The sequence below is a fragment of the Entelurus aequoreus genome, linkage group LG20 (assembly GCF_033978785.1).
Source record: "Entelurus aequoreus isolate RoL-2023_Sb linkage group LG20, RoL_Eaeq_v1.1, whole genome shotgun sequence".
Classification (NCBI taxonomy): domain Eukaryota; kingdom Metazoa; phylum Chordata; class Actinopteri; order Syngnathiformes; family Syngnathidae; genus Entelurus; species Entelurus aequoreus.
Window position 1 is genome coordinate 16,815,446 of NC_084750.1, and position 16,643 is coordinate 16,832,088.

The following is a 16,643-nucleotide window of genomic DNA, read 5'->3' on the forward strand; positions in this document are numbered from 1 at the left end:
TTTGTTTAAAAATAGTACACGCACATTCTGAAAATGTACAAATCATAATGTTGTTGTTTTTTTAATAATTTATTTGTCATTATTTATATTTTCGGATTAAATTATGTGATAATGTTCATCAGCCAACTCATTGGTGTTCATTTTCAATCAAGATAACATGTTTTTATCAAAATCAAATTACACAATCTTATTTATGTAGTTTGATCATTTTCCTCGACTGATGTACTGACATTATGTGGTTTATTTTGTACATATGTTGCATCATCAACATCAGGCCTGGGCAATTGTTTTGACTTGGGGGGCCAATTTTAGAGAGAAAAAATGGGTCTGGGGGCCAAAATATCTGGGGCCGTACTTATCAAGCTTCTTAGAGTGCCATTTTACACTTAAGTCCTGAGAATTTGCGAAATTTAGTCCTACTCTCAAACTTAAGAATAAAAGCTTTTTATCAACGTTCTTAATAGGGATGCAAATTATCGATTATTTCATTAATTGATAGTTGATAACCTTATCGATCGATCATCGATTAGTTGATAAAGCGGCGTTTTCCCCCCATCTGAGATTTCCCCTCAATAAGGTACAAAATCAAAATCAAAATTTTGCTGGTATAAAATACAAAGGACATTGTATTCCCTAATCAAATGTTTATTTGATACAAAAGTAAGTCATCTTTGTAACATGAGGAATATAATATAAAGTGCACTTTAGTCTTGTCACACATGCAAGACTTGGTAGTGGCAGCAGCCATAATAGCTAGCTTTATTTTATATAATCCCTCTTGAACTGGGAAAGGTGCCTAATGCCTATCTGTCAACTTGAAAAAATACAAGGAAGACATCCCTGAAAATTGTAACAGCAGGCAGCAAATAAGTAAGCCTGTTGGCTGTTGCAGTCTGCTGCAGAACTTCACCTTTGGACTCAGGTGAGGCTGACAAGAACTGAAGTGAAAAAACATGTCACTCACTCACTACTGTAAAGACAAGAAAAATAAAGTAACATCAAGTGCACAACATGCACAATGCACATCTTAGTCTGTCTCACAAACTATTAGAAGGCTAGCAGCCTGCAAGCTGCAACATTAATTGAATCCCTCTTGAACTGGGAAAAGTGCCTATATGACAGTCAACTTGAAAAAATATAAGGCAGACATCCCTGAAATTGTAAGTAACAGCAAAATAAGTAAACCTAAGCCTGCTGCAGAAGAACAGTCATTGATTCAACTTAACATTTGGGCTCAAGTGAGGCTGACAGAAGAACTGAATGAAAAACATGTCACTGCATAAAATAAAATAAAGTGCATGCACTATGCCCATCTTAGTTTGTCTCTCACAAACTATTAGTGTAAACATTAATGTAATAATCAGTCAGCTTGAAACAGTCGTGCTTTCAGCTCGGCTTTCTTTCTTTTGTAGCGAGCCTCTATGCGGGTTGTTATTGTTTCTCGAGAAGGGATTTGGTAGTCTGGCTCACAATAGTTCATCAACTCACGAAACCCCTTGCCATCCACAATGCTTATAGGCAGCATATCCTTTTCAACCATGTTGCAAATCCTCTGGGTGATGCCCTCTGCCCGTGCGTCATCACACACCGCTTTTCTTTTGGAAAACGCTTCGGCGACGGAGGGCTGGCCTGGCCGTGCTCCGCCTCCACTCTCTCCTCCAAGCACAGCGGCATGTAAACTTTTTAGGTGGTAATTTAACGAACTGGTTGAATTGTTGTACTTCAAAACAGCCTTACATATTTTGCACGTTGCATCGTCCTCTTTTAGGGTGAAATGTTCCCACACAGCACTTCTCTTGCGTCGCTTCATGTTTGTTTTTCTTCTCTCGCATGTGGACTCTCATGTGTACAGCGGACATGTAGGGCTGGTCACGTGATGGTGTTGCTGCTTGGAAAAAGTACAATAAGCAACAACTCCCTCGTGTGGACTAGCGAGGTATAAACTCAGCATTACCTTCACACAGAAAACCACCGCACCGACCGTGACAGAACGGAATTGTCAATTAATTGAAATCGTTAATTTTAATCGGGTAATTTCTTAACGGCAATTAATCGAAAATCGATTAATTGTTAACATCCCTAGTTCTTAAGTCTAAGAATCACTCCTACTCTCCACGATATTTAAGAGACCTTCAGAGGTGTCTTAAGTGGTTAGGAGTTGCCAGCAGGGGATGGCACTGAGGCGAGAGAGACGTGCGCGAACGTTCAGGGAACGGAACAATGTTTTGTTTTTTTTTGATGACGAGCAGCTGATCAAACGGTATCGTTTAGACAGAGCGGATATTATTTTTGTCACAGATTTAATACTTTTCGATTCCTTGTTGATTTCTGCATGTGTCTGCAGTGGGCTAGTATATATAGAGCCACCCACACCAGTTTGAAATTAGTTGCCTAATTAATGAATTGGAAAGAAAATGTTATGACAGTAGCGTATGTGTGTGGCCGTGAGGTGAGTGACGTCAGTGAGTGTGTGGGCGATAGAAGAGAGGGAGCGGTAGCGTGAGTGCCGGCGGGGACTAGTTTGTTTTGTATTATTTTGTAGTTTATTGTCAAAATATACACTCCCATTGTCCACTTAAATATTTCCAAGATATTTCTTTATTCTTAGACAACAGATTCCCTTCCGTGATTGGTCATTTCTATGGACACAGAAATGACGTCACCTAAAATTCCGTTTACGGCACATAGTAATGTCGTAATTCAGCTCTGAGTGTGACACTTAAGATTCAGTCCTACACTTCGCTGAAAGTGTGAGTAAGACGCTTGATAACTAACTTCTAAGTGCAGCTTTCAGCGAAGAATTTATTTACTCTTAAGTCAACTCTTAGCAGACTTCTTAGGAGTAATTCTAAGAAGCTTGATAAGTACGGCCCCTGATTTTTAGGTGCACTAAAATACACAACCTCACAATAATGTCTGATTGAACGCTAAACACGTTATGACAGATCGCCTTAAAAAACTGAATTTTAAATTGTTTTACTGAATGAGACACCCCTCAGCACGGTGGGAGAGGGGTGCGTCTGCCTCACAATACGAAGGTCCTGAGTTCAATCCCGGGCTCAGGATCTTTCTGTGTGGAGTTTGCATGTTCTCCCCGTGACTGCGTGGGTTCCCTCCGGGTACTCCGGCTTCCTCCCACCTCCAAAGACATGCACCTGGGGATAGGTTGATTGGCAACACTAAATGGGCCCTAGTGTGTGAATGTTGTCTGTCTATCTGTGTTGGCCCTGCAATGAGGTGGTGACTTGTCCAAGGTGTACACCGCCTTCCGCGCGATTGTAGCTGAGATAGGCTCCAGCACCCCTTGTGACCCCGAAGGGAATAAGCGGTAGAAAATGGATGGATGGATGAATGAGACACCCAGAATGTACATGAAAATAAAGAATGTGTGATTTACAATATTAACTATGAAGGATAAAACACTGAATATTGACAACATATGAACGTCACACCCCCTCTCCATCCACATATTTTACAATCAAGCGAAACGCAACAAAAATGCAACAAACACAGCAAATTATGAACGTGAAGGGTAAAAAAAAACCCCACCTACAATCTGATATATCACTAAGTTTTACAACTTTCTTGTAAAAATCTCCTTCCGCGTCTGTCCCTGACACCCACATTTTCAGGCTCTGGAAAAACCACCCACACTGCTTGGTGCCTCGTCTGAGATGCTGCGACTTAGATGATCATAGTAACTAATTAGATTACCATAGTAACTAATTAGATTACCATAGTAACTAGTATATCATGCAAAAGTGCAGATTCCAGCCATTGAAATAATTTGTATAGTTGAAGATTAGAAAACATCACTGCACATCATAATGGCAGCTACACTTTCCAGCTTAAAGATCTAAAATAATTATTTGGGAATGTCCGGCGGGCCAGATTGAAAAGCTTAACGGGCCGCGTGTGGCCCCCGGGCCTTTATTTGCCCAGGTCTGATCTACATAGATACAAACAATTGCTATTGTGACATCCAGTGGACACATTTAGAAGAGCTGTTTCTTTCATTCAAAAATGTCAGGGTAATATTTATACTTAGCCAACTCATCCCGAGGGCCAGATAAAACTGTTGGCGGGCCTGATCTGGCCCTCAGGCCTCATGTTTGACACTCCTGTGTAAACAATAGATGCACTGAATAAGTGATGATTATTTCCATAATAGTCTGGTGTTTAACTGTAGTGTACACTAATACACGTACTGACGTTACCAACAAACTGGTCATAAACATATAACTGTCACCTTGACATGAAAACAACACAAATGACGTCTTTTATCGTGTTTAAAGGCGTTAAATGCGGCTACTAGCATTAGCTCGTCAGAAAGGGGCGTCGTATCCTAGCTAGCAAGCTTCCAGCATTTTCTTCCATGAATTGCGTGAAACTTACATTGTTGTTCCGCCATTTCCACCGCGATAGGCAGCTCCTCTGCCACCATTATCTCCAGCTTGGGAAGGTTCGGTAATACCCCCGACGGAGCCTCCATCGGCGTCACTCTCGGTGCCTCCATAGACGCATAGATGCTCCCCGTCACTCTCGTCCTCTCCTGACGTAGCTAAGATGGCGACTGTTTTTTAAATACAACTTTATTTACACTCAACTATGACGTTACATATATATATATATATGTATGTTTATATATATATATATATATATATATATATATATATATATATATATATATATATATATATATATATATATATATATATATAAATAAACATACATATATATATATATGTATAATATATATATATATATATATATAAACATACATATAAATTTACATATACATATAAATATACATATATATATGTATGTTTATATATGTATATATATATATATATATATAAACATACATATAAATATAAATATATATATATATAAACATACATATAAATATATATATATAAACATACATATAAACATAAATATATATATACATATATATATATAAACATACATATATATATGTGTGTATATATATATATATATACGGTATATATATATATATACATACATTATATATATACATATATACGCATTATACATACATACATATATACGCATTATACATACATATATATATATATATATATATATATATATATATATATATATATATATATATATATATATATATATATATATATATATATATTTTCTTAATTATGATCTGGCAGCAGCCAGCGTCATCTCACAAGACCCTCGGGTGCCGTGAATGTCAATCAAGTGACGAAAGTGACGTCTTGGTGAAGATTGATCATCGCTCATTTTTAGGTCTATTTTTTTAATGCATGGCGGGCGATCGACTGACACACCCTCCACCATCGAGGTAATGTGCACCCCTGCTTCGGTCGTGAGTTCAAACCCCGGCCGAGTCATACCAAAGACTATACAAATGGAATCCATTACCTCCCTGCTTGGCACTCAGCATCAAGGATTGGAATTGGGGGTTATAAATCACCAAAAATTATTCCCGGGCGCGGCCACCGCTGCTGCTCACTGCTCACCTCACCTCCCAGGGGGTGATCAAGGGTGATGGGTCAAATGCAGAGGACAAATTTCACCACACCTAGTGTGTGTGTGACAATCATTGGTACTTTAACTTTTCAACCCGCAGCACCTGCAGTGAGAAAACTCCTCCACAGGATGGCGCCATAGCAAACAATAACACACTTGTTCAGTCTGTGTGGGTGTTCCTACTATGTAAATGTGCACTGCAAAAAGTCAGTGTTCAAAAACAACAATTTTTCCCCCAAAAATTAGGGGTATTTTATTTGAAATAAGCAAAATTATCTGCCAATAGAACAAGAAAATTCGGCTTGTCAAGACTTTCCAAAACAAGTAAAATTAGCGAACCTCAATGAACCCCAAAATACCTTAAAATAAGTATATTCTCACTAATAACAAGTGCACTTTTCTTCATAGAAAAAAAAGAGACATTTTTGATCAATATGTTGAAAAATATTCTTAAATTAAGTAAATGCTAGTGCCATTATCTTGACATAATGATATGCGCTCGGCATCATGATTTTTTTTTTTCATGCTTGAAGTAAGAAATTATTACTTTGAAAAAGTAGTTTTATACTTGTGAGTGTTGATGACACAGCTTTGCAACAGTTGATATTCTAGTTTCAAGCATGTTTTACTCAATATAGGTCATAACATCTCAGCAACAAGCTGTAATATCTTACTGAGATCATTTAGGACCAAAACCCTTAAAACAGTGGTTCTTAACCTTGTTGGAGGTACCAAACCCCACCAGTTTCATATGCGCATTCACCGAACCCTCCTTTTTTTTCAAATTCAAGACAAAGTTATTATATGTTTTTGGTAACACTTTAGTATGGGGAACATATTCTAAGTAACAAAGACTTAATTTAGAGTTATTTGGTTAGGGTTAGGGCCAGGGTTAGAGGGTTATAATAAGGCCATGCCGAATAAGGCAATTAATAAGCACTTAATAATGACTAGTTAAGAGCCAATATGTTACTAATTTGCATGTTAATAAGCAACTAATTAATGGTGAATATGTTTCCCATACAAAAGTGTTACCATGTTTTTTTACTGGTGCACAAAATGAACCGTGCATGAACATCACCTTGTTCAAAGAACAAAACCAACACAGTGCATAAACTCACAACAAATTACACACCTGCAAATCAGTCTGACTTCTGCTGTGACCGTATCCGTAATACGCCGATAGGGAGAAGTTTTTATTTACACGATGAGTCGGGTGTGTTTTGACCTCCGCCGAACCCCTGAGCCTGACTCACCGAACCCCTACACTGCAAAAAGTGAAATGTAAGTAAGATGAAATATCTCAAATAAGGGTGATATTTGCTTATTTTCTGTCTGATAAGATAATTCTTCTCACTAAGCAGATTTTATGTTAGAGTGTTTCACTTGTTTTAAGGATTTTGGTCCTAAATGATCTCAGTAAGATATTACAGCTTGTTGCTGAGATTTGATGAGCTATATTGAGTAAAACATACTTGAAACTAGAATATCAACTGTTGCAAAGCTGTGTCATCAACACTCACAAGTATAAAACTACTTTTTTAAAGTCATAATTTCAAAAAAAATCATGATGCCGAGCGCATATCATTATGTCAAGATAATGGCACTAGCATTTACTTAATTTAAGAATATTTTTCAACATATTGAGCAAAAAGGTCTCATTTTTTTTCTCCCAATAAAAGTGCACTTGTTATTAGTGAGAATATACTTATTTTAAGGTATTTTTGGGTTCATTGAGGTTAGCTAATTTTACTCGTTTTGGAAAGTCTTGACAGGCCGAATTTTCTTGTTCTATTGGCAGATAATTTTGCTTATTTCAAATAAAATACCCCTAATTTTTGTAGATTTTTTTCTTGTTTTTGAACACTGACTTTTTGCAGTGTAGGGTTCGATCGAACCCGGGTTAAAGGCCTACTGAAAGCCACTACTACCGACCACGCAGTCTGATAGTTTATATATCAATGATGAAATCTTAACATTGCAACACATGCCAATACGACCGGGTTAACTTATAAAGTGCAATTTTAAATTTCCCGCTAAACTTCCGGTTGAAAAAGCCTTTGGAGGATGACGTATGCGCGTGACGTAGCCAGGGGAACAGAGGTATGCCTTCCCGATTGAATCCAATACAAAAAAGCTCTATTTTCATTTCATAATTCTACAGTATTCTGGACATCTGTGTTGGTGAATCTTTTGCAATTTGTTTAATGAACAATGGAGGCTGCAAAGAAGAACGTTGTAGGTGGGATCGGTGTATTAGCGGCTGGCTGTAGTAACACTACAAGGACTACTTACTTGGATAGCAGACGCCTAGCCGATGCTAGCCGCCCACCGCACGGATGGTCGGGTGAAGTCCTTCTTCGCGCCGTCGATCGCTGGAACGCAGGTGAGCACGGGTGTTGATGAGCAGATGAGGGCTGGCTGGCTTAGGTGGAGCGCTAATGTTTTTATCATAGCTCTGTGAGGTCCGGTTGCTAAGTTGCTAAGTTGCTAAGTTAGCCTTAGCGTCGTTAGCAACAGCATTGTTAAGCTTTGCCAGGCTGAGATCTATTAACCGTGTAGTTACATGTCCATGGTTTAATAGTATTGTTGATCTTCTGTCTATCCTTCCAGTCAGGGATTTATTTATTTTGTTTCTATCTGCATTTGAGACAGATGCTATCACGTTAGCTCATGCTAAAGAGCTTCGTCGATGTATTGTCGTGGAGATAAAAGTCACTGTGAATGTCCATTTCGCGTTCTCGACTCTCATTTTCAAGAGGATATAGTATCCGAGGTGGTTTAAAATACAAATCCGTGATCCACAATAGAAAACGGAGAGAGTGTGGAATCCAATGAGCCAGCTTGTACTTAAGTTACGGTCAGAGCGAGAAAAAAAAATGTATTTCACTGCATTCTAGTCCGTCACTCTAACGTTCCTCATCCACGAATCTTTCATCCTGGCTCAAATTAATGGGGTAATCGTCGCTTTCTCGGTCCGCATAGCTCTAGCTGCGTTGAAAACAATAGGAAAATATGAGGGAGTGAACAACTGACAACGTCACGCTACTTCCGGTAGGGGCAAGGTTTTTTTTTATCAGAGACCAAAAGTTGCGAACTTTATCGACGTTGTTCTATACTAAATCCTTTCAGCAAAAATATGGCAATATCGCAAAATGATCAAGTATGACACATAGAATGGATCTGCTATCCCCGTTTAAATAAAAAAAATTCATTTCAGTAGGCCTTTAAGAACCACTGCCTTAAAACAAGTAAAACACTCTAACATAAAATCTGCTTAGTGAGAAGAATAATCTTATCAGACAGAAAATAAGCAAATATCACCCTTATTTGAGATATTTCATCTTACTTACATTTCACTTTTTGCAGTGTGTTGTATACAAAACATGATGGCGAAGAATCACAGACTATGTATTTTGCATGTTGGGAGTATTAACAAAAACAAAGTGTCTACAGGCACTCACAGGGTGGAAGTGGACATCATGTCCACCCCTCACTGTTCCACACGAGCACAGGATGGAGTGGCCAACACACCCTGGCATCGAATGGTTTGTTTTAGTTCCCTTCTCAGTCGCCTCCATCTGTTCAACACCAAGCCCTCCTTTGCCATATTGCTGTCAGTCGTGCCTGGAAAATGCCTAATTCTCATCAATCCGTTTAAAGTATTGTGCTTATTTGAGTGTTTATCGCAGATATAGTAGGAATGTGTGTGTTTGTGTGTGTGTGTTATGAGTGTGTTGCAGCAGCAATTTTCTTCTGCTCTGTTTGGCAGCGCATCAGTGAATATTTCTCTTGCACAGTCCTGGCCACTCTGCTGAATACCATCACAGTCACTCTCCTGTTGGCCAGGTTGTTGCCAGAGAACATTCCATTCAATCCTAATCTCATCTCAGCCTTCAGTGTCAATGCGTGTGTGCGTGATGGGGAAAAGTAGGCCACTCTACTCCCATGTTTTTATTTTTTTGATCAATAGGCTCCCAATTAATGAATCTGATTGCAATTTGATCATTTTAACCCGGGGAAAAACATAATAGCATGCGATGTGTCTGCAGCCACATCGCAAAAGAGAAACTAAGTCATTTTTGTGTATTGAGGGGATGTAATTAAAATGTTTGTGTGGACTAGGGTTGTACGGTATACTGGTACTAGTATATTAGTACTCAATCAGTCAATGTTTACTTATATAGCCCTAAATCACAAGTGTCTCAAAGGGCTGCACAAGCCACAACGACATCCTCGGTTCAGAGCCCACATGAGGGCAAGGAAAAACTCACCACCCAGTGGGACGTCGATGTGAATGACTATGAGAAACCTTGGAGAGGACCGCAGATGTGGGTGACCCACCGATGCAATGGCCGTCGAGTGGGTCTAGTATATTACTGTGAGAGTCCAGTCCATAGTGGATCTAACATAATAGTGTGAGACTCCAGTCCATAGTGGATCTAGTGTGAGACTCCAGTCCATAGTGGATCTAACATAATAGTGAGAGTCCAGTCCATAGTGAATCTAACATAATAGTGTGAGACTCCAGTCCATAGTGGATCTAGGGTGAGACTCCAGTCCATAGTGGATCTAACATAATAGTGAGAGTCCAGTCCATAGTGGATCTAACATAATATTGTGAGAGTCCAGTCCATAGTGGATCTAACATAATAGTGAGAGTCCAGTCCATAGTGGATCTAACATAATAGTGTGAGAGTCCAGTCCCAAGTGGATCTAACATAATAGTGGGAGTCCAGTCCATTGTAGATCTAACATAATAGTGTGAGAGTCCAGTCCATAGTGGATCTAACATAATAGTGAGAGTCCAGTCCATAGTGGATCTAACATAATAGTGTGAGAGTCCAGTCCATAGTGGATCTAACATAATAGTGAAAGTCCAGTCCATAGTGGATCTAACATAATAGTGTGAGAGTCCAGTCCATAGTGGATCTAACATAATAGTGAGAGTCCAGTCCATGGTGGATCTAACATAATAGTGTGAGAGTCCAGTCCATAGTGGATCTAACATAATAGTGAGAGTCTAGTCCATAGTGGATCTAGTGTGAGAGTCCAGTCCATAGTGGATCTAACATAATAGTGTGAGAGTCCAGTCCATAGTGGATCTAGTGTGAGAGTCCAGTCCTTAGTGGATCTAGTGTGAGAGTCCAGTCCATAGTGGATCTAACATAATAGTGAGAGTCCAGTCCATAGTGGATCTAACATAATAGTGTGAAAGTCCAGTCCATAGTGGATCTAGTGTGAGAGTCCAGTCCATAGTGGATCTAACATAATAGTGAGAGTCCAGTCCATAGTGGATCTAACATAATAGTGTGAGAGTCCAGTCCATAGTGGATCTAACATAATAGTGAGAGTCCAGTCCATAGTGGATCTAACATAATAGTGTGAGAGTCCAGTCCATAGTGGATCTAACATAATAGTGAGAGTCTAGTCCATAGTGGATCTAGTGTGAGAGTCCAGTCCATAGTGGATCTAACATAATAGTGTGAGAGTCCAGTCCATAGTGGATCTAACATAATAGTGTGAGAGTCCAGTCCATAGTGGATCTAACATAATAGTGAGAGTCCAGTCCATAGTGGATCTAACATAATAGTGTGAGAGTCCAGTCCATAGTGGATCTAGCATAATAGTGTGAGAGTCCAGTCCATAGTGGATCTAACATAATAGTGAGAGTCTAGTCCATAGTGGATCTAGTGTGAGAGTCCAGTCCATAGTGGATCTAACATAATAGTGTGAGAGTCCAGTCCATAGTGGATCTAGTGTGAGAGTCCAGTCCTTAGTGGATCTAACATAATAGTGAGAGTCCAGTCCATAGTGGATCTAACATAATAGTGTGAGAGTCCAGTCCATAGTGGATCTAGTGTGAGAGTCCAGTCCATAGTGGATCTAGTGTGAGAGTCCAGTCCATAGTGGATCTAACATAATAGTGAGAGTCCAGTCCATAGTGGATCTAACATAATAGTGTGAGAGTCCAGTCCATAGTGGATCTAACATAATAGTGAGAGTCTAGTCCATAGTGGATCTAGTGTGAGAGTCCAGTCCATATTGGATCTAACATAATAGTGTGAGAGTCTAGTCCATAGTGGATCTAACATAATAGTGTGAGAGTCCAGTCCATAGTGGATCTAACATAATAGTGAGAGTCCAGTCCATAGTGGATCTAACATGATAGTGTGAGAGTCCAGTCCATAGTGGATCTAACATAATAGTGAGAGTCCTGTCCATAGTGGATCTAACATAATAGTGAGAGTCCAGTTCATAGTGGATCTAACATAATAGTGAGAGTCCAGTCCATAGTGGATCTAACATAATAGTGTGAGAGTCCAGTCCATAGTGGATCTAACATAATAGTGAGAGTCCAGTCCATAGTGGATCTAACATAATAGTGAGAGTCCAGTCCATAGTGGATCTAACATAATAGTGAGAGTCCAGTTCATAGTGGATCTAACATAATAGTGAGAGTCCAGTCCATAGTGGATCTAACATAATAGTGTGAGAGTCCAGTCCCAAGTGGATCTAACGTAATAGTGAGAGTCCAGTCCATTGTAGATTCAACATAATAGTGTGAGAGTCCAGTCCATAGTGGATCTAACATAATAGTGAGAGTCCAGTCCATAGTGGATCTAACATAATAGTGTGAGAGTCCAGTCCATAGTGGATCTAACATAATAGTGAAAGTCCAGTCCATTGTGGATCTAAAATAATAGTGTGAGAGTCCAGTCCATTGTGGATCTAAAATAATAGTGTGAGAGTCCAGTCCATAGTGGATCTAACATAATAGTGAGAGTCCAGTCCATAGTGGATCTAGTGTGAGAGTGCAGTCCATAGTGGATCTAACATAATAGTGAGAGTCCAGTCCATAGTGGATCTAACATAATAGTGTGAGAGTCCAGTCCATAGTGGATCTAACATAATAGTGTGAGAGTCCAGTCCATAGTGGATCTAGTGTGAGAGTCCAGTCCTTAGTGGATCTAACATAATAGTGAGAGTCCAGTCCATAGTGGATCTAACATAATAGTGTGAGAGTCCAGTCCATAGTGGATCTAGTGTGAGAGTCCAGTCCATAGTGGATCTAACATAATAGTGAGAGTCCAGTCCATAGTGGATCTAACATAATAGTGTGAGAGTCCAGTCCATAGTGGATCTAACATAATAGTGAGAGTCCAGTCCATAGTGGATCTAACATAATAGTGTGAGAGTCCAGTCCATAGTGGATCTAACATAATAGTGAGAGTCTAGTCCATAGTGGATCTAGTGTGAGAGTCCAGTCCATAGTGGATCTAACATAATAGTGTGAGAGTCCAGTCCATAGTGGATCTAACATAATAGTGTGAGAGTCCAGTCCATAGTGGATCTAACATAATAGTGAGAGTCCAGTCCATAGTGGATCTAACATAATAGTGTGAGAGTCCAGTCCATAGTGGATCTAACATAATAGTGAGAGTCTAGTCCATAGTGGATCTAGTGTGAGAGTCCAGTCCATAGTGGATCTAACATAATAGTGTGAGAGTCCAGTCCATAGTGGATCTAACATAATAGTGTGAGAGTCCAGTCCATAGTGGATCTAACATAATAGTGAGAGTCCAGTCCATAGTGGATCTAACATAATAGTGTGAGAGTCCAGTCCATAGTGGATCTAACATAATAGTGAGAGTCTAGTCCATAGTGGATCTAGTGTGAGAGTCAAGTCCATAGTGGATCTAACATAATAGTGTGAGAGTCCAGTCCATAGTGGATCTAGTGTGAGAGTCCAGTCCTTAGTGGATCTAACATAATAGTGAGAGTCCAGTCCATAGTGGATCTAACATAATAGTGTGAGAGTCCAGTCCATAGTGGATCTAGTGTGAGAGTCCAGTCCATAGTGGATCTAACATAATAGTGAGAGTCCAGTCCATAGTGGATCTAACATAATAGTGTGAGAGTCCAGTCCATAGTGGATCTAACATAATAGTGAGAGTCTAGTCCATAGTGGATCTAGTGTGAGAGTCCAGTCCATAGTGGATCTAACATAATAGTGTGAGAGTCCAGTCCATAGTGGATCTAGCATAATAGTGTGAGAGTCCAGTCCATAGTGGATCTAACATAATAGTGAGAGTCTAGTCCATAGTGGATCTAGTGTGAGAGTCCAGTCCATAGTGGATCTAACATAATAGTGTGAGAGTCCAGTCCATAGTGGATCTAGTGTGAGAGTCCAGTCCTTAGTGGATCTAACATAATAGTGAGAGTCCAGTCCATAGTGTATCTAACATAATAGTGTGAGAGTCCAGTCCATAGTGGATCTAGTGTGAGAGTCCAGTCCATAGTGGATCTAACATAATAGTGAGAGTCCAGTCCATAGTGGATCTAACATAATAGTGTGAGAGTCCAGTCCATAGTGGATCTAACATAATAGTGAGAGTCTAGTCCATAGTGGATCTAGTGTGAGAGTCCAGTCCATAGTGGATCTAACATAATAGTGTGAGAGTCTAGTCCATAGTGGATCTAACATAATAGTGTGAGAGTCCAGTCCATAGTGGATCTAACATAATAGTGAGAGTCCAGTCCATAGTGGATCTAACATGATAGTGTGAGAGTCCAGTCCATAGTGGATCTAACATAATAGTGAGAGTCCTGTCCATAGTGGATCTAACATAATAGTGAGAGTCCAGTTCATAGTGGATCTAACATAATAGTGAGAGTCCAGTCCATAGTGGATCTAACATAATAGTGTGAGAGTCCAGTCCATAGTGGATCTAACATAATAGTGAGAGTCCAGTCCATAGTGGATCTAACATAATAGTGAGAGTCCAGTCCATAGTGGATCTAACATAATAGTGAGAGTCCAGTTCATAGTGGATCTAACATAATAGTGAGAGTCCAGTCCATAGTGGATCTAACATAATAGTGTGAGAGTCCAGTCCCAAGTGGATCTAACGTAATAGTGAGAGTCCAGTCCATTGTAGATTCAACATAATAGTGTGAGAGTCCAGTCCATAGTGGATCTAACATAATAGTGAGAGTCCAGTCCATAGTGGATCTAACATAATAGTGTGAGAGTCCAGTCCATAGTGGATCTAACATAATAGTGAAAGTCCAGTCCATTGTGGATCTAAAATAATAGTGTGAGAGTCCAGTCCATTGTGGATCTAAAATAATAGTGTGAGAGTCCAGTCCATAGTGGATCTAACATAATAGTGAGAGTCCAGTCCATAGTGGATCTAGTGTGAGAGTGCAGTCCATAGTGGATCTAACATAATAGTGAGAGTCCAGTCCATAGTGGATCTAACATAATAGTGTGAGAGTCCAGTCCATAGTGGATCTAACATAATAGTGAGAGTCCAGTCCATGGTGGATCTAACATAATAGTGTGAGAGTCCAGTCCATAATAGTGGATCTAACATAATAGTGAGAGTCTAGTCCATAGTGGATCTAGTGTGAGAGTCCAGTCCATAGTGGATCTAACATAATAGTGTGAGAGTCCAGTCCATAGTGGATCTAGTGTGAGAGTCCAGTCCTTAGTGGATCTAACATAATAGTGAGAGTCCAGTCCATAGTGGATCTAACATAATAGTGTGAGAGTCCAGTCCATAGTGGATCTAGTGTGAGAGTCCAGTCCATAGTGGATCTAACATAATAGTGAGAGTCCAGTCCATAGTGGATCTAACATAATAGTGTGAGAGTCCAGTCCATAGTGGATCTAACATAATAGTGAGAGTCCAGTCCATAGTGGATCTAACATAATAGTGTGAGAGTCCAGTCCATAGTGGATCTAACATAATAGTGAGAGTCTAGTCCATAGTGGATCTAGTGTGAGAGTCCAGTCCATAGTGGATCTAACATAATAGTGTGAGAGTCCAGTCCATAGTGGATCTAACATAATAGTGTGAGAGTCCAGTCCATAGTGGATCTAACATAATAGTGAGAGTCCAGTCCATAGTGGATCTAACATAATAGTGTGAGAGTCCAGTCCATAGTGGATCTAACCTAATAGTGAGAGTCTAGTCCAGGGGTCACCAACGCGGTGCCCGCGGGCACCAGGTAGCCCGTAAGGACCAGATGAGTAGCCCGCTGGCCTGTTCTAAAAATAGCTCAAATAGCAGCACTTACCAGTGAGCTGCCTTTATTTTTTTAAATTGTATTTATTTACTAGCAAGCTGGTCTGGCTTTGCTCGACATTTTTAATTCTAAGAGAGACAAAACTCAAATATAATTTGAAAATCCAAGAAAATATTTTAAAGACTTGGTCTTCACTTGTTTAAATAAATTCATTATTTTTTTACTTTGCTTCTTATAACTTTCAGAAAGACAATTTTAGAGAAAAAATACAACCTTAAAAATGATTTTAGGATTTTTAAACACATATACCTTTTTACCTTTTAAATGTATTCCTCTTCTTTCCTGACAATTTAAACCAATGTTCAAGTAAATTTATTTTTTATCGTAAAGAATAATAAATACATTTTAATTTAATTCTTAATTTTAGCTTCTGTTTTTTCGACGAAGAATATTTGTGAAATATTTCTTCAAACTTATTATGATTAAAATTAAAAAATATATATTCTGGCAATTCTAGAAAATCTGTAGAATCAAATTTAAATCTTATTTCAAAGTCTTTTGAATTTCTTTGAAAAAATTTTGTTCTGGAAAATCTAGAAGAAATAATGATTTGTCTTTGTTAGAAATATAGCTTGGTCCAATATGTTATATATTCTAACAACGTGCAGATTGGATTTTAACCCATTTAAAACATGTTATCAAAATTCTAAAATTAATCTTAATCAGGAAAATTACTAATGATGTTCCATAAATTATTTTTTTAATGTTTTCAAAAAGATTCGAATTAGCTAGTTTTTCTCTTCTTTTTTTTCGGTTGAATTTTGAATTTTAAAGAGTCGAAATTGAAGATAGACTATGTTTCAAAATGCAATTGTCATTTTTTTTGTGTTTTCTCCTCTTTTAAACCATTCAATTAAGTGTAAATATCATTAATTATTAATAATAACATAGAGTTAAAGGTAAATTGAGCAAATTGGCTATTTCTGGCAATTTATTTAAGTGTGTATCAAACTGGTAGCCCTTCGCATTAATCAGTACCCAAAAAGTAGCTCTTGGTTTCAAAAAGGTTGGTGACCCCT

General features: G+C 38.8%; 1 protein-coding gene across 6 annotated transcripts in view; it reads right to left on the bottom strand.

Annotated features, from left to right (window-relative positions):
- LOC133635972 (MAP7 domain-containing protein 1-like) overlaps positions 1-16,643 on the bottom strand; it is a 106,806-nt gene that overhangs the window by 6,241 nt on the left and 83,922 nt on the right. For 3 of the 6 annotated variants that reach the window (XM_062029507.1, XM_062029508.1, XM_062029509.1), the window contains one exon: positions 4,396-4,561. In XM_062029507.1, the coding sequence (XP_061885491.1) occupies positions 4,396-4,561 (166 nt within the window). Of the gene's footprint in view, positions 1-4,395; positions 4,574-16,643 lie in introns of all 6 variants that reach the window. The other 3 variants (XM_062029511.1, XM_062029510.1, XM_062029512.1) reach the window with 1 other exon arrangement.